The sequence below is a fragment of the Petromyzon marinus genome, chromosome 34 (genome assembly GCF_048934315.1).
Source record: "Petromyzon marinus isolate PM22_M1 ecotype Great Lakes invasive population chromosome 34, UKy_Petmar_22M1.pri1.0, whole genome shotgun sequence".
NCBI classification, from domain to species: Eukaryota; Metazoa; Chordata; class Hyperoartia; order Petromyzontiformes; family Petromyzontidae; genus Petromyzon; species Petromyzon marinus.
This window is the reverse complement of record NC_133700.1, coordinates 3,098,603-3,117,152: the sequence shown is the minus strand read 5'-3', so window position 1 is coordinate 3,117,152 and position 18,550 is coordinate 3,098,603. Positions and strand designations below refer to the sequence as shown.

At 42.5% G+C, this 18,550-nt stretch overlaps 1 protein-coding gene across 3 annotated transcripts; it reads right to left on the bottom strand.

The window, feature by feature from the left end:
- Window positions 1–3,591: 3,591 nt before the first annotated feature.
- On the bottom strand, window positions 3,592–14,308 carry HAT1 (histone acetyltransferase 1). Of its 3 annotated transcripts, none has more exons than XM_076071631.1 (11): window positions 14,095–14,308; window positions 12,747–12,818; window positions 11,901–11,976; window positions 11,389–11,509; window positions 10,284–10,463; window positions 9,564–9,685; window positions 8,318–8,422; window positions 7,830–7,936; window positions 7,025–7,176; window positions 6,122–6,238; window positions 3,592–4,957 (listed from the first exon to the last, which is right to left on the bottom strand). In XM_076071631.1, exons 1-11 carry the CDS (start codon window positions 14,291–14,293, stop codon window positions 4,787–4,789), a joined length of 1,422 nt encoding a protein of 473 aa, XP_075927746.1. In that variant the 5' UTR covers window positions 14,294–14,308; the 3' UTR covers window positions 3,592–4,786. The 3 variants fall into 3 exon arrangements, with proteins under 3 accessions (XP_075927746.1, XP_032821290.2, XP_075927747.1); XM_032965399.2 differs by having other exon boundaries at window positions 3,592–4,954; XM_076071632.1 differs by lacking the exon at window positions 14,095–14,308 and adding an exon at window positions 13,534–13,759.
- Between the last annotated feature and the right edge of the window lie 4,242 nt (window positions 14,309–18,550).

The window sequence follows — 18,550 nt, the reverse complement described above, 5'->3', positions numbered from 1 at the left end:
GCAGGACGCGGCGATTTGCAGTGGTCAGTGGCGTGAGGATATGAACCCAGGATCTCGGTGGTGCTGGCTTAGTGCTCTGACCCTCGAGCCAAATGGCCACCTCAATTTAGACATTGTTTTAATTGTGGGAAGCTTTCATATCACAATAATTCTTCTCTCATCTATCCTTTCTTGATCTCTGTACCCAGTGAAATTTGGTTCCCACCAAGGCCATTCTATACAAGATCGTCTTCCTCTCAGAAACTCTTGTACTATGGTGTCAAATATACCATCCCTCGCCTCCTGCCCTTATTGCATTTCCTCCTGCGTGGAGATATATTGGAGCTGCATAGATGCATTGCTAACCATCGCTTCGATGCTATTAATACTTGCTCGACATCACTATTGGCATCATGAACCCATATTCATTGTTTACTGCCACATCCTTCCGTGGTGTGATTTAATCTTGGATTAGTTCTAACTTCCACCAGCTAAATGCTTCCAGAACTGCAGTTCTCGTAATTGGAAAAGTTGACACTGTAAAATTTCCAGTTTGAACATGCACCCTTAAACCTAGACATTTCACTGTGTAAACCCTTGAGTTGTCATTGATCCAGGGGCTTTTATTATCTTCCATCTCCACTCTGCAGTACCATATGCCTCCAATTGCTGACATTATTTTATGTTTTTGCTGCCACTCATCAATAACTTCACATCACGAATTTACGAAACTCTCTACAGCCTCTCAAAATCCATCACCTCCAAAATCCACAGCGAGACATCTGCCATTCCAAAATGTTACATCACCCCAATACTTCAGTCTCTCCCAATGCAATTCCGGATCAAATTCAAAACCACCCCTATCATCTTCAATAACCACCATGCACTCACCTGGAAAAACTTCCCCCCTCTTATATAACCCACATACGCACTGTTACAGTAAATGAAGACTTGTTAAAGCTCCCAGTCAACCATCGCTCATTGAGAAATCAACTTTTTCCTGACGTCCCCATATGGAACCCACTTTTCCCAGCCATCTGTGCTGTTGACTCTATACCCCTGTTAAAATCCAATACTTTCTGCCGATGATTCTCTTCTAAAAGTAAATATACCTCCTTTACCCAAAATGCCTATGTCCCACTTATGTACAGCATTGTGAAACGCAGTTGCATTTAGACACTGGAGTATATACATCCAAAATGCTGTTTTGCGTTGTAAAGCATAATGCACAACCAAACCACTGCCATTGCGATTAGGACGATGATCCCATCCGGCACTGATCGGCCGTTCCACGTAAACGAGTGCTTTCTGCATTTTCCGGTCGACACATCTTCGCCGTAAACACTGGCCCCTGTGCCACCTGCAGGGGCCACAGAGGCAGATGGCGAGATAAACCTCGGGAGGGGGTTACAAAGCCCAGGAGGTAACTTTAGGTCCAGCTCCAACAGGTGCCTTTGTTTCCTGGCAGAGGCTGCAACACGAGAAACAGCATCGTTTCTGGAGGAACAGATGGCGAGTGATGTTCTGTGCAGTGGCTCATCTCCTTTCAAAATTTATGCTAGTCTGTTGTGGAATAAAGTGGTGGAGAACAGGAACGAGGCACGTATATGTACTTGTCCATATTCATTAAAGGACATTACTTTGGATATTGCTAACAACTGCGTGCAGATGTGCATGCAACTATAATGCCCCAATGCATTAACCACTGTTAATGCAGGGCCATCGGTAGATAAAAAATAATCTAAATGTTTAATTTATTGACAATTCAAGCAGCAGCGCATGTACTCACCAGTAGAGGCAGACTATTGTAACGGTAAATAACAAAAATAGTCACTGTTAAATGTACAAAAGGTCAGTCATAAAATCATGGCAACTATAGCAGCTCGTTATCCTGTACCACTATGCCATATGCACGTGAGAATAGTCCTATTGTTCATGTTAAAACGTCTAACATTATACTCTCACTCTGGGGGAAATTATTCCATCTGCATCAGCACGCAATCCTCTCCTACGAATTTCTTAACGTAAAGTCTAGTTTGACCGAGTGTCTAAAAGCGACGGCAGATGCTGAAAATCAAATTGTGCTGTACGTGATGAGAGGGGGGTAAGGTTCCAGGGGATTACGGTGGCCTCCGGTGGGAGCGCCCGCTCACTTGGCACGCTCCATTTGGCCCATCACCACAAGTGGCCAGCACGGCACAGGTGCTCACACCGCTCAAGAGCCATGCCCCGACGCATGATGGTTATGGGCTCAATAATTGTTTTTTATAGCTTTCAACAGTAAAGTATTGCTCACTTATGGTGGAAGCGTCCTAAACCAATGCAGTACTGGTCATTTACGTTATCTTCTAGAAACAGTCCTGCACATGTTTTAAATATAATTTGGTAGAAAACTGATATTTCTTGAACCAGCTTTCACTATGCTCACAAAAATGTCAATTCTGAATTCACACACATGTGTATATATATACATACTACAGTGCTTTTGAACCCCATTAAGTTTTTTACGTGTCCTTTATATACAAGAAAATTAGCAAATAGGTACCGTACATGTATACAGGAAGGTGTCCCAGCTGTGATTCTCTTCAGCGCTCCATATAACCTTAGAAACCCAAAAATGTTTTCCAAATGTATACCGAGGTCTATGCTTGCCAATCAGAGCCTCAACATTTGCAGTGGTTGAGTTTGTCCATGCGAAGGAGGCGTCAATTTACGTTTAAGACAACTTGCATTTTGTAAATAAAAAAATGGCAATGCTGTTGGCAGCTGTGCTTTAGCACAATTAACAAAAAAATCCTCAACATTCCACAATAAAAATGGAGCCTTAAAATAAAAGTACATAATAGGCAAAGGCCCTCCATAACACTGTGTACCATCGGGGACGATGAGAATTTTTCCTTAAAATGTTTCCTGGTCACTCTTTAAAGTAGGCATGAATAATAGCTATTAATCAACCTTAAATAATCCAAAAAGTACTACTAAAAAACGTATTTACATTAAAAGTTAAAATTATTAAAAGCTAAACTGTGCCAGCAACATTTTGAATTACTTTTAATGAGCTTTAGGAATAGTTTTAGATTTTTTTTAAGGGGTTGTATATTACTCAATAGTTATCACTGGGAAACGATTCATGCCTATTTAAAAAAGTGATCAGAATTTTTTTTAAATGTAACTCATCAGGCCTCATGTTGTTAAGTGCAGTCTCCATCTCTTAACGTCATCTCTCAGATCTATTTATTTCAAATAAAGGGCCTTTGCCCAACATGCCACCGAGTATATATTTTTGTATCTTTGAAGGCAGTATTATGAACAAATTAGTGTTTTTTTTGCATTCAAGCTACAGCAAGATATTAAACAATCATCAGCTATGATGTTGGGAGGCCTTCCCACTCTCCCTTGTGATGCCACAATCCATCTCATTCTTGCACGATCCAATTTCATCACTCCCAATTCTGCAGTGGACATCCTATCACGTGCATTCCCTTCCTTGGCTGGCACTCCGCCGCTAGTTTAAGCCACCACCCATCATCCCTTCCGTCGACCGTGTCCTGCCCACGAGCCCACTTATTTGAAAGCACCTACTTTGAAAACAGAAAGAATCCAACTCAAGTATGGAAGACAACATTCAACTTTATAAACACTTCAGTTTAAATCTTGTGCAGGAATGCACATAACTTAAATGGTGGCGCAGGAACATTCGTAACGAGAACAATTATAAGAAGGCTAAAACAGTGTAACAGTCGGCAAGACGTGGTGTTATTTAGCAGATGTTCCGATGCTTGTTAGAAAAAAGGAAACAGATGTTAGCCGAGTCACTGCTGTGTCTAGGAAATACAGCCCAGAAGTTAGATCAGCTGTGCCGTTACGACTCTTGCAAAAGCATAGACATTTTACAAGGCGCTCAAGTGCTGTTGTTCCAGTTTTGCTCGTATCAATTATCACTTATACTTTTACGATGCACGCGCGCGCCATCCAGGAGGATGATGCAAGCCACCGCAGCGATTACTTCCACTACCGCACAATACCAGTGCGACCTGAGCGCCTGCAGAGCTCTGAAGGGTAGATATGTACATGGAGGAATTTGAACATTCAAGCTACATTACAATCCAAAAATCAGTCATTATTGCCCGTTTGAGGGTGCATTTATCATCCAGGTAACCCAATAATTCAAACGGCCATGTGTTAGATGGGCTGTCCCCTGGTTGTACAAGTGTGAAAAGGGGGTGGTAGTTGCCGAACACATTCGGTGGACAGCACTGGTGAAGCACAAAGTAGGCACCGTTTACAACAGTGAACTAAATGCTTTGTAATTTGCTTCAAATCCAACGTGTAGATTCACAAAGACTGTTAGTTTGCTTACAAGTGTGACCTATGATACAAAATACACTTTTTTTATGACAGCAGAGAACTGCTTATACACTGCAGTGCCACCTTCAGTGCTCAGTATGACCACAACCAACTCCCAATTGGTGGCATCACAGCTGCCTCGCATTATCAGCGCTGTCCAAACTCCCGGCACGTGCTGCGCCGACTGCTCTCACGCTGTGCAGCGAGTACAGGAGTTTCCTTTATTTTATCGCTCGACCTTGCGTTAACAGGGGATCGCCTCCTCTACTCTGCCCGACACAACACTGCAGCACGCAAACCATCCGCGCGCACGGGGCGAGCGATCGGCGCCAACGCAACACGCCAAGTCGCTCCGATGACCTCGCCGTCGCAGGGGGATTAACAATCAACGGCGGGACTGTGTGTGTGCTGTGCAGCAAAGCACGAGCGCCCCCCCCGAACGTGGGGCCCGGCGAGGACGCTAGGCTTGTGCGATGCGCTCAAGCACGCGGCGGTACTGCGCAAGCGTCTCCTGCAGCTGCTCCTCCAGCCACTGCTCCTGTCGCACAGGGTCCAGCTGCTGCAGCTGTGCCGTCAGCTCCTCCGAGTTCAGAAAGCGGCGCATCTTCTCCAACTCGCGGTTGTTTTTCTGCTCCAACAGCGCACAGACACAGATGCATACGAAACGCAAAACATACGCACAGGGTAGAGCCTAAAGCAGAGCGCACTCGATTGCCAAAACCCTATTCATGTCTGATCAACATTTTAAATATGGTTATTATATGATTTTTTTTACACATTTATGTAGAAATGTTTTTAAAAAGTAGCAAAATGGCATCGGCCCAATACTTTGTAATGATAAAACATAATTTAATGTTTTGAAATATTAAACATTTAAACTATTTTAAATAATTTTTTCATGGAAAATAATCTGTATTAGAATAACTTTACCAAAGGAAACATCTCAAGAGGGGATCCTAAATGGGTGACATCAATGATTCCCACATTGGACAAAGTAATAATAATAAATAAGTATATTTGGTATTCATGTAATTCTTACAGAGGAAAACTATAAGGTGCTATTTCTCAGATATAATCTCTGGTAGTTTCACAGTAGTGGGTGACATTGCTCAGTTATACCAATTGAGACTTTTTTTTCAGGTAATTTTTCAAATGTTGGCAAATTTTTATCATAACGCCAGCACACAATGGTCTACCCCTTTTGAAAGAATGTAACCGGATATTTAACATCTACTGGGAATCAGGTGGCGTGTATTTTTACGGTTAAAACAAGCAGGGCATGCCTGCTGGATTACAGCCTTTTTATTTACACGTTTTTATTTAACTCGCTGTCTGTTGTATCCTCAACTCTGTCTGTTGTTGTATCCTCAAATCTTGTAACTCAATTTTAACCCATTTCCCAATGTCGTATCGACTGCAAACTTGGTATACTTATGTCATACTGATGACAATACTATATTCTGTCATTAAAAAAATTAAAATGTTTAAACAATATTTTTTATATGTTATGTTTCGGCCTGGGTCTAATTGTCCACGCTCAACTCACGTTGATTGTAAATCACCACGGTCCCTTACGTTATGGCAAGCTTCGGGGCCACTTCCTGGAGTCGTGGAGTTCTGCCATTACTCGTACGGTACATTTCATTAAAGCGTGTTTTTTAAAAAGTATTTTTAAATATTACTTATTAAAGAGATAGGCTTTATGGGGCCACATGGTACCACTCAACATTTCAGCCAGTATACGAATCCGAATGTTTCTTCACAAAATCTGTTTTTCCACGTTTGTCATTGTTACCTTGAAGGGCAGGTTGAGCCTCTGCTTCACATCCTGGCAGTAGAGTTCAAACTGCTTCTGGTTGCTCCCATCCGTTGCCTTCAGCCTCAGGATCTCGTACACGCGCCGCGCCTGCCGCTGCACAGCGCGCGCCAACAGCGAATGGCACACACACACAAAACGTGAGCCAGATAAAAGACCGCCGGTGGAACCCTTCATTCAGGGAAATACTTTGTCAACGTGAATGCAAGTACTTTGAACTATACTTTATATGTCGCTTTGAAATGTATTTGTTTAGATCAGGGGCGGCCAATCTGTAACAGACCAAGAGCCAAAAAGTACCCATGAGTTTTGCAAAGACCCAAGTGTATATATATTGACAGTTTTCGGCATAGTACGGAAACATTCATTATTCTTTGCTACCATTATAGTACATTCTACATTATGCCCCTTCGATAGAGCGGCATTATGGTCGATTAAAGAGCCGCATGTGGCTCGGGAGATGTTGGTTGGCCACCGCTGGTTTACATTAATGTATGATCATGGGTGTACTGTGTTGATGTGTACTGTGTACGATTTTCTATTGATGCCTTTAATCAATTGTTTCAATATTTTAATTGAGATCCAAAATGACATTTAAAAGTTGTGTTAATATTGCTAAATGTTCTCAAAGATTTTGCCTGTAGTTGTTATACACCTTTGATCAAATTTTCTTAATCAATTAATAACATTTGCATGAACATACAATCATGCTTAACCATCTCTTTGTGATGCTCAGCAGGGCTTAGCGCCCCAAGGATTATCAACCCAGCTCAGGCCCCATTGCAGCAGCAGTAGTGGGCACAGGGAGGTTGCGCCAAGCGAACGAGCATGAATACAAAGGGAGCCACCCCCCGCCCCCCTAAGCAGCACCTATCACCACACCTTGTTGACTTTGAGGCGCAGCTGGGCCTCGGTGGCCATGGTACGAGTGAAACCGAGCAGAAGCTTGTCCGGGGAGAAGGCCGGCAGCGCCATGCACAACTTAGTGTCCACAAAGTCCCGCAAGCGCGAGAAGTTCTCCGACGGGTCCTCAGCTGTGGACAGTCGCCACGCGTGTTCGAGATGCACAAATAAAAATCTTCAGCTACAACTATGGGTCTTACATGAAATGGCTTGAAGCAGTATTTCGTGAAAATGCAATTATTGGTTATGTGTTTTGCATATGTATATTGGACAATTGTATGCAGCCAATTCAAATATCTACTGAAAACACAACAAATGTGCTCATACTGCATTAGGAATGCCTACTTAACATGTAACTTGAATGTCAATAATTCGTATTTTGCGCTTACATCACTTGATAATGTAACACTTTTAATTAATTGTAATAGGAACCAATTGGCGGAGAGTCCTCTGGTGTTTCACACAATACAATGTATTGAGTTTAATGCCCGTCTGAACTATTTGGACAAGGCAGGCAAAAAAGGGGGAAGGAACAAAATATTTAACGCTGGAATTGGGACAAGAAACCACTCCCGCTTCCCGGCATGAGATTAAAAAATCCACGGAACAGAAGTGTAATTGCCCAACCCTGCATCTGGGGTCACTCTCAGGAGTCCGCTAACAAATCCCAGCCACCCCAGACGTGTTTGCCGAGCGGTCAAAGGTGACACATTACTCGGGCCTCCCTAGACGTGGATGCAGACAGCTGCGGGGGGGGGGGGGGGATGTGGTGAGGGCGGTGTACCCGTGATGTCGAGCACATTGGGCTCGGCGATGTAGAATCGATGCACGGCCTCCAGCAGACGGGCACCGTGGCTCTCGCCCTGATATGGCGGGAGCACCAGCATTTGGCTACTCAAAGCACAAGCGCAACACAAACACCACGCACGTACATGCACACAGTGCAGGGGGGGCTATTCATAGATAATTCTGCTGCAAACAAGGCATAAGTGGCATGTGCTGTGTTTTCCCATCTCCTGTGTCATGACCCAACTCTGCATATGTATGATAAAAAATAAATATATACACGTAAGAAAAGGAGATGTAGATTTGGTACCAGATACACGACGACAAAGTGTGCTTATGGGCACTACAGAGGATGAAAATGCCTTCCTCCAGGGTTGAAACAAATCCCGAGGAAGGTAGCAAGGTGTTACAGCCAGCTGCCGAAACTAGTCAGGGGTAAGCAATTCTGATGGGTAGGCAGCATGTTGCGATGGTTGCATAAGGTACCTGATGCGTGGCCGTGTTTTGTCAGGGTAGGCATAGTAACTGTAGACGGTCATGTAGCCTGCAACGGCGTAGCGGGGAGAGCCATCCTGCATGTACTTCTCGTATCTGTGTAATGGATAAGCACCATCATCTACACTTACACAATACAGCACGCGCACTCTTTTAGCACACTAGTGTCGTTATTATTCAGCCTTTCCTTAAGGAGACAGTAGATATGTGCTGTGCATGTTTATTAAAAATGTAAACTTTACGACCAATAATTCTATAACTATAATTTAATATTTAAAATCATAACATGCCAAATTCGTCATAACATGATAAAAAAGACTCGCACTCACCACATACAATATGGTGTCCTCTCGACACTTTCAAGTTCATATATAAATAAGAAAACCATATTTATAATTTCAAAGTAGTATTCATTACCACTGTAAAGCTAGATGAAAGGGCGTGTCTCTGAAACTTCAACTCTATCTTATAGAAGTGTCTCAATGTCGAAATAAAACAGCTTTGCAGACTGTAACTTGGACAAGGAGCGCTATGCCAGACATCACTACAAACGCACGCTTTGTCAATGTTTTGGTCCTGGCACTCGAGCGTGATGCAGCTGTTCCTCCAGTACCAGAGCCAAATGTGTCGTACGCTATGACTATACGACTGATCCAAGACATGCAGGATGAACTGGCAGTGAAGACATCATAGTTTACTTATGTTATGACTTATCAAACAAGTTAGGATAAATCATGCAATACGCATGGATTATGTAACACCTTCCGTTTGCCTTTGGAAGTATTAAATTAGAAGTAGGGAAGCTGATCGGTATTTGTCAGGGAAAAGTGTCATTGCATAGTTGAAAACAGAAATAGTCTCGAAGGGTTGGGCAGCCCTTTGATTAATTTGGCAGATTTTGTACAGGGTAAGTGAACAGCAGCAACGCAAACTTCTATGACAGTTTGGTGATATAGGATCATCTTTGCGAGGGTTATCCCTTCCATTATGAACAGAGCTAATGCACAAATACTCAACGTTATTTGAAAAACATAAAAATAACAAATCCACTTCAGTATTTCACCTATTAAAAAAGTGGCATCCATTTCACAATATTTTTTTTTTAATAAACACAAATTTTATAAATACAGAAAGCCGTCGTGACTATTTGGAATTTGTTTACATAATTTGATAAACCGAGATGCTGTACAGTGTGTCATCGATCATGCGTTCCTTTTTAGTTAGAGCCAGTACTTACAGCAGGAAATAGTTCCACCTCTCATCATCCACATCAATGAAGCTTGCAGTCTCAATGAACCAGATGAGGAAGGTTTGAAGCCTGGAATGGAACTCTTTGAAACCTGAATTTGTCATATCAGCCTGTGAGAAGAGATAGTGGTTCTCAATGCCTGGCGTTTACTGTCACCAAAATCTAGCACTATCATGCAAGTCACATATAAGGTGAAGATAATTTAGGATGTAATTATTAATCTATTCATTGGTTAAAATAATGAGTATGCTTCCCACATATCCATCAAACTGTGTGAATAAATCCATTACAATGTATGCAAATAATATGCAAACATTAATACAGGTTAGTAAAGCTCCAAAGTCTCCCAACTTCTCAAAGTGATCATGAATGACAAATGCATCAGCACATACAATTGGCAGCAGGAACCCATCCATTGACCACACCTAGACATCCATCATCTTATTCTTGGTTATTTCGGTAAAGTCACGTAGAAGGGAAACAATAAAATAATACAAATATTGTTTCCCTTCTATGTGACTTTACCGAAAGAACCAAGAATATGAATCCCTACAGTCACGAAAGCTTTAAATCAAAATCCATCATCTTCCCATTATATCTGCACCACTCGTAAATTCCACTGGTAGAGCCATGCAAGGATTCTCAAACATAGTCAATATGATGTTAAGTGTAGATCCAGGGTTATACGCACAGGAAGCGCTGGCTCACCTTGTAGATCTGGTAGGTGATGTCTCCGCCCGTCTCCTGGCTTGGCACGGTGTACGTGTGCAGAAGCTCCCCAAACGGTTTGAACGAGGCATCTTTCTCGAGCAGTGAAACAAAGTCATCCACGTTGGAACAGCATCCTGGTGGAACGTACTTGCGCAGCTTCGCATCGATGTCATCTGCCTGAAAGGGGAACACAGCACATTGTACATTTAGTGTTTTGCTTTGGTATACTGTACTTGTAATGCAGATGATCAAGTCCTAAAGAGTAATATCTCTAACACTTTCCTCGGGACCAGTTAAGTTAAAATTTAGAAGTGTAAAACTCTTAGAGCAGAAAATATTGTGGCAAAGAGGATTTATTTGTAAAAACAGGAACTTAAGATCAATGTTCTGTTGTATTTATAGACAAATCAAGAAATTTCATCTAATTTGCAATTACATGAGCCAAAAAAAGCAACATTTATAAAGTATCCACCATTGAAACAAAATTAGTAAAGTAATTAACAGTAACATTTCAGTGTATAATTGCACATTAATAACTGACCTGTGGCAGTAGGGACTGATGCTTGCTATGTACAATACCAATTGAGTAATCTGTGGTGTAATATTCAAATTTGGCAAATTTGGACCCCGACACAAACACACAACGGCTTACTCTTGCGAATGTCAGACATTTTTGTTTATGCCCATCAAGCAAATGGCACATTTAAATGTTTATAACATCTTCAGTAATAATCAAGGCCGTCTATTAAATTTCAAACGCGAATCTCTGCAACTAGTAGTGAACACGCTACCGCTAGCTCTCATCACCGCCCTATCATTTAATTTCTAAAAAAAAAATAGCGTAAAAGCTTGCGTAAGTTTTATTTTTAAATAAGTGTAGACAAAGGCCTTTGTGGCTGTGTTGTGGTATATGAATGTGTTAATTTAATTTTCCTTCTACATATAACATTTACAACAAGGCATAATGTGAACAGAAGCTTTTGCAAATCTCCTAAATTAAATTTCTGAATGGAACCCGATAGTGCCGAGCTAAGAATTTGTTTGAATGTGTACACGATAAAAAAACAACTTTAATTTATCAAAAAAGGAAGAGTTACTTCACCTCCAGGCCGTGGAACGCTTCATCCACTCGAGAGGTGTACTTGATGTTCAGCAGGGTGGTGAGGCGACACGCACTGTAGTAGAGCTGGATTTGCAACCCCTGGTATCCAAACACCGTCTCACTGCCACGATACATGGCCATCACAGCGTCACACACCACCAACAAAGCATTTGGTATTCCACAACATTGCCAAATAAAACAAGTCTGGGATATAACTATTCAATCCTAAAATATTATATGTAAAATAAAGCAGTCTAGAATAGTCACCATATTTTTAAGCTATCGGCTTAATTCAAGCATTGGAGCATGTCCCATTTGCTTACATCTCCCATTCAACCAACGGGGCAAATTGCCAAGGCCAAATGTTTTGGCAGTTTTGTCAAACGAAAAATGTGGCCATATTTGTTAAGTTTTACACTTCACTGTGTCCATTTTCTTGATCAACCACATACTAAGCATACTAACTCCAAAGCACATTTCACAGCATAATAATTGAGCTGTGCCCGACGTACTTGTCATCAAAAACTTGGTGGCTATACTCCGGCTTAAATGTTGTTTCATCGTCCTCTAGATCCTCCAGGTTTCTCACTGCAAACACACAAACCACACTGTACATTGGGACATAACAACAGCAACAAGTCAAGCCCTACACATAACATCACTGTGGATTAATAGCAACAGTTGAATGAGTTACACACGCATCTGAAATTCATGCCAGGTAATCCAATGCTGCACACGGTAGCGAAATAGGTTTTTTTTTCCCCTCAGTGCCACGCAATATTTCAACAGATGTATCGTAGACTCTCGATTATCCACGTGCGGTTTAAACCCATTTGCGGATTAACTGCGCACACTGAGATTGACAAATTAATAACCGATGGATTTTCCCTTAAATCCAGATTAATAATCAGTTATACATTATCATACCTGTCAACCCATAATACGGTTTTACCTGTAGTCTTGTACAGGTAAAATTAGTTTTCAGGTCCATACGGCGTACAGGTGTTCCAATACCGACATTTTTTTTGTCTATTTGTTTGTGTTTCTCCCTTTAGACGGGACTTGTAGGATGGACGTTTAGATTTATAAGGGGCACGCTGTGACCAATAAGGTCTGAATTGGTCTGTAATAAGATGGGCACTGATAAGGGGTTGACAGGTATCCATTGTAATTTTTGGAAATTTTTACTGCAGGTCAAGTGCTTAAACCGAACATAATGTATACCTATATTAGCGGGTTTTGGCATAGAGATCCACAGAAAATTTATATTTTAGGATCCTTCGCGTCCGTCCTCCCTGTCATTAGCACGTATAATCGAGAGTCTACTAGATATGGTAAGAGTTTACACATTACTTTACCTAGTTTTAGTGAGATGGCTTCGTTTGTGTCCGATTTATATGCAGCCAACTTTGCTTGCATTTGACTTAAACCTAGAGCACAAAACAAAGACAAAGCAAAACTTTCACATGGTACAATAACCACATCACTGACAACACTGTACCCCCAGTTCCTAGACACATTGCAAAAACTATCTTCACCCATAGCTATATACATATGCTGAAACTATACCCCATCCCTGACCGTCTCTCACCTAAACCTCATACCTTGGATTCAATTAAACTAACCCCATATATAATCCTCACACAATCACAACATCTTCCCTAGTCTATAACTAAACCTCACTTAATCCCTAACCAACACAAATCTAAACTCACCCCTAACCACCACCTCATCCAGAAACATTGCTGTACCCCTAATATCCACCCTAAACATAACAACCTTCTCGCCTGACCGCATCCAATAATCTTATGCCAACCTCACCCATAAAAGCAGTGACTAAAACCTTAAACCCCATCCCTAAACCTTTATTTGCACTCATATCTGTTTGCACGGTTGCTTTAGTTTGTTTTTAACCTGGGCCACAAAATGATTCTTTCCTGGCCTCTTTAGTGCTCACCTGGTTAAACAAAAAACACTTGAACTTGATGCCTAAACCTTCACGGCATCTATAACCCGAAGTACACCTGGCCGTTATGTTTAGGGTTAGAGTAAGCGACTAGTGATAGGAAGGTTGCCCATTTCAGATCCTGATGGGACTTGACTCGGCCCACAATCCTTCCCGGGGGGGCCGATAAAATCTCCTACCACTCTGGAGAAGTCGAGCGGTTGTTCCATGGATGAACTGGTTCTTTGCCTCCGTCTGCCGTAAGAACGTGGCATTACCCCCACCGCTATCTCGGCACTGTAAACAGGAGCCAAGCACCGATGCCACAACGCTGAATTGGGCAGGAAAACACTTGGGACCTTTTTGAACTCTAACCCAACACAGCAGACCATCTCAACCCTTCGCTTAGTTCCCAGCCCCACTCCCAGAGTCACGATCCCTCGTTCCTCACTCCAACCCTAACATTAACCCCAACTTCTATACTCGTCTCCCCTTGCCCCTCAATCCCTAGGCAGGGACTCCGCGGGGCCCAAGTCCCACGACGCGCAGGGCCTCTCTCGCCCACCGCGTCGAGCCTTCCCGTCCGCCCTCCTCCACCCCTCCCAACCGCCGTCGTCTCCCGCAGCCGCCCCAGGTTCACGCGAGAAGACAGCGGAGATGAGACGGCGGAGAGACAACGAGGTTAGAGATGAAGCGGGTGGGAGAGACAGACAGAGAGAGACAGAGAGAAAAGGCGCGGGAGACGTCGAGCTTGCACTTACCCGCCATTTTCACTTCAAGCCTCTCTCGCAGGCGGGCGGGCGGGGGGGGAGTGGTGACGATGAACCAGGGCCCAGGGCCCAGGCCAAAGCAGCCGCGCGCCGAGCGCCGATGCGAGGAGACCAAGGCGGATCGGAGCGACCGATCGACTCTCGACTTCTCTGGGCTGCGCGGAGACGACGCTCGCGGCTTCCCGCGCATTTCACTGGGGGAGTGGGGGGGTCGAGGGCAGAAAGAGGGGGCGGGGGAAGGGGGAGGGGCCAGCGCGAGAAGGGGCGGGGCTATTAACCGCCCGCTCAGTTACCCGAATAACCGCGCAGTTACCCGAATAACCGCGATACGTGGCGGTTTCAAGTTTAAAGTTTCATTTATTAGGTATGAATATCAATATTCGGCTCTTAAGTCGGGTGCAACCGCAGCAAACAAATTTTGAACACAGAACATCTAAAAAGCGACAACGCGTAACAGAAACATCCTGGAATAAACCAGCAAATATTCCACGCATCGGGACAGCAGTCAACCCCGTATCAGTGTCATACCTTATTACAGACCAATTCAGACGTTATAGGGCGCCCCGTGCCGTTATAAATGTCAATGTTCATCCTACAAAGTCCCATCACAAGGGAGAAACACAAAACAAATAGACAATGACCACTAGTACACTCACCACTAGTACACTCACCACTAGTACACTCACCACTACACTCACCACTAGTACACTCACCACTAGTACACTCACCACTAGTACACTCACCACTACACTCACCACTAGAAAACTCACCACTACACTCACCACTAGTACACTCACCACTATACACTCATAACTTGTACACTCGCCACTAGTACACTCATCACTTGTACACTCACCACTAGTACACTCACCACTAGTACACTCACCACTAGTACACTCACCACTAGTACACTCATCACTTGTACACTCACCACGAGTACACTCACCACTCTACACTCACCACTAGTACACTCACCACTAGTACACTCACCACTAGTACACTCATCACTTGTACACTCACCACTAGTACACTCACCACTAGTACACTCACCACTTGTACAGTCACCACTAGTACACTCACCACTAGTACACTCACCACTTTTACACTCACCACTCTACACTCACCACTAGTACACTCACCACTAGTACACTCATCACTTGTACACTCACCACTAGTACACTCACCACTCTACACTCACCACTCTACACTCACCACTAGTACACTCGCCACTACTACACTCACCACTAGTACACTCACCACTAGTACACTCACCACTATACTCACCACTAGCACACTCATCACTAGTACACTCACCACTAGTACACTCACCACTCTACACTCACCACTTGTACACTCACCACTAGTACACTTACCACTATACACTCACCACTTGTACACTCACCACTAGTACACTCACCACTCTACACTCACCACTAGTACACTCACCACTAGTTTGCTCACCACTCTATACTCACCACGAGTACACTCACCACTACTATACCTATCAACCCCTTATCAGTGCCCTAACTTACTACAGACCAATTCAGGCCGTATTGGTCACCCCGTACCCTTATGAATATCAACGCTCATCCTACAAAGTCCCATCACAAGGGAGAAACACAAACAAATACACACAAAATTGTGTTGCCCCCATTGAAACGGCTGTCCGTCGTAAGGAGCTGAAAACTCAGTTTCCCTGTACAAGAATACGGGGTAAACCGTATGGGTTGACATCGATGTGAATATTAATAAAGTATTAAAGCTTTCGTGACTGCATAAAAATACTCATTGGTTTTTTCGGTAAAGTCACGTATGTAGAAATACAATAAAATTATGTTAAAACAATCACGACGTTTCGATCACAATGCAAGCGATCTTCATCAGGTGTCAAGAACAAAAAGATGAGAGACGAAAATTCAACAAACCTGAAAAAAAACATTATGTGAAGCACATCCAGTCAGGCCAACAACACAGTTAGACACTTCCTGGCGGACCACGAATTTCAGAAGAGTGTTTAACACGAAATTTAACACTCTTCTGAAATTCGTGGTCCGCCAGGAAGTGTCTAACTGTGTTGTTGGCCTGACTGGATGTGCTTCACATAATGTTTTTTCAGGTTTGTTGAATTCTCTTCTCTCATCTTTTTGTTGTATTAACCTTCGTGATTTGTTCTTGACACCTGATGAAGATCGCTTGCATTGTGATCGAAACGTCGTGATTGTTTTTGTTTTAATATAATTTTATTGTATTTCTACATACGTGACTTTACCGAAAAAAACAATGATGTGAATATTCTTTGTTTTTTTCGGTAAAGTCACGGAGATAGAAAAAAATAATAAAAACTCACGACATTTCGTGTGAATGATTGGCTAATCGGATAACATAATCATGCGTATACATAATGATTACGTTATAATGCGTGAGCAGCGCTATTTATTTTATAGGTTTACTGCAGTGGCAAATTGAAATGATATTTCATTCATATCAACTACGCACTTGAAGGTGTCTGAGACGGATGCTGAGAGTTTCTTGGCACGACAGGATTAAGCAACGCAGAAGTCCAGAAGAGAACGTGTAGCAAGCAAGTCAGAATAACAATAAATGCAATTTATAAAGCACACATTTCACGGACACAAATGATTTACTCGGAAGCACGGAACCGACAGCGTCACGGGAAAGCCAGACTCCGAATCTGTATTCGTACTGGAGGAATCCGATGAGCTATCAAGCTCTTTTTCACAGAAAAGACAAGACGATAGAGGTAGACATTTATAACAAAAAATAGGTGACCTTTAAGAAAGAGGTGGTGTAGATTGAATGCCGCCGCTGTGAATGTGCGGCGAGATGGCTCTCCAGACGGTGGTGGCTGCTGCCACGCGCACAAACGCCGCCTGGCACTGACGGCCCCTGGGTCCTTGGTGAGTGGCACTGCTGCGGAGAAATCCCACCGTGAGCTGCGTGTGGAGCAGGGCCCACAGGGGAGAGGAAGAAGAGAATCAAGGGAGACGGTTGGACGACCTTGAAAGCTGCGTGACATGCGCCGAGGACGACGCGGGCGAGATGGTTTTGCAACTCCTGCATGGAGGTGTCTTGAGGTTGGGTGAACTCGATGACGATCGAACGAGGACAGATGTGGGGCAAGATCTTTGATTTTCGATTTAAAGCTTTCGTGACTGCAAGGATTCATCTTCTTTGGTTCTTTCGGTAAAGTCACGTAGAATGAGAATAAAATAATAAATTGATAAAATAAAATAACACATTAAAATTCTCACGAGGTTTCGGCCACAACACAAGCGTCCTTCTGTCCTCCAGACAGTCTCGTCCCTTCACCTGATGAAGGCCGCTTGTGTTGTGGCCGAAACGTCGTGAGAATTTTATTGTGTTATTTTATGAATTTATTATTTTATTGTCATTCTACGTGACTTTACCGAAAGAACCAAAGAAGAGCTTTGATATTCTTAGTTCTTTCAGTAAAGTCACGTTGAAGGGAAACAACAAAATAATAAAAAAAATATATAAAACAATAAAAATTCTCACGACGTTTCGACCAGACGAAATTTTTTTCGTCTCCCCCCTCCTCTTTTCAGAATATAGATGGACTAGTCCTAAATAAACTGCCAAATCGCTGCGCGTGGCGCTAACGTTTTTTATAAATAAATAAATACACCGTTTAAAAATAAATTTATGCAAACCAACACACCTGAAGACGACCGTTTGTGTTATGGTCGAAACGTCGTGAGATTTTTTATTGTTTTATATATATTTTATTATTTTGTTGTTTCCCTTCAACGTGACTTTACCGAAAGAACTAAGAATATGAATTACTGCAGTCACGACAGCTTTCAATCAAAATTTAAGAGCTTTGATGTTTGCCTTGACTGAGAATCAACATCTGCAACAGGGTTCAGAGTGCAGTGCACTAACCACTGCATCACTGCTCCCAAAACAATGCTATTTACTATTCATTATTCTCATTCAGTGCCTGAGAAAACGTTTATGAACCCGAATGACGATCATGAAAATTCCATAGCTGTACCATGAGAGTATTCTAGAATCAAAACCGGTCTTTTCTTAATTATCCAATAGGGTTTATATTAACCAAATCCATGTCTTTTTAAAGAAAATGATGTATGAATCAAACAATGAGTAATTAAGGTTCAGAGTATGTGAAAAAGTAAGTGAACCCCTGGTTTCATTAGGCCAATTAAGAGAATAATTAGAATCAGGTGTTTAAATAATTAGGTAAAAGGTAAGTCTAATTTATGCTTCTACATTATGGTAAAATAGACATTTATCGTTGATTTTCCAGATATTGTATCGAATTCCAATTCATTTCAACCACAGCGACCGAAAGCAGAAGAGAATAAAGTATCAGAGCAGTGAATTTCAACAAATTCAATGTCAGTTATATACAGTGCTACAGCAAAATTAAGTTTAGTGTTTTATG

Bases quoted from the DNA above. Each gene is read 5' to 3' on its own strand.
- HAT1 (XM_076071631.1), bottom strand. From the start codon at position 14,293: ATGCGCGGGAAGCCGCGAGCGTCGTCTCCGCGCAGCCCAGAGAAGTCG. The intron at 6,239-7,024 runs GTGTGGTGATAG...CGCGCTGTGCAG, and splicing joins TGCGCCTCAAAGTCAACAAG to CGGCAGGCGCGGCGCGTGTA. The intron at 4,958-6,121 runs GTAACAATGACA...GCGCTGTTGGAG, and splicing joins GGCTCAACCTGCCCTTCAAG to CAGAAAAACAACCGCGAGTT.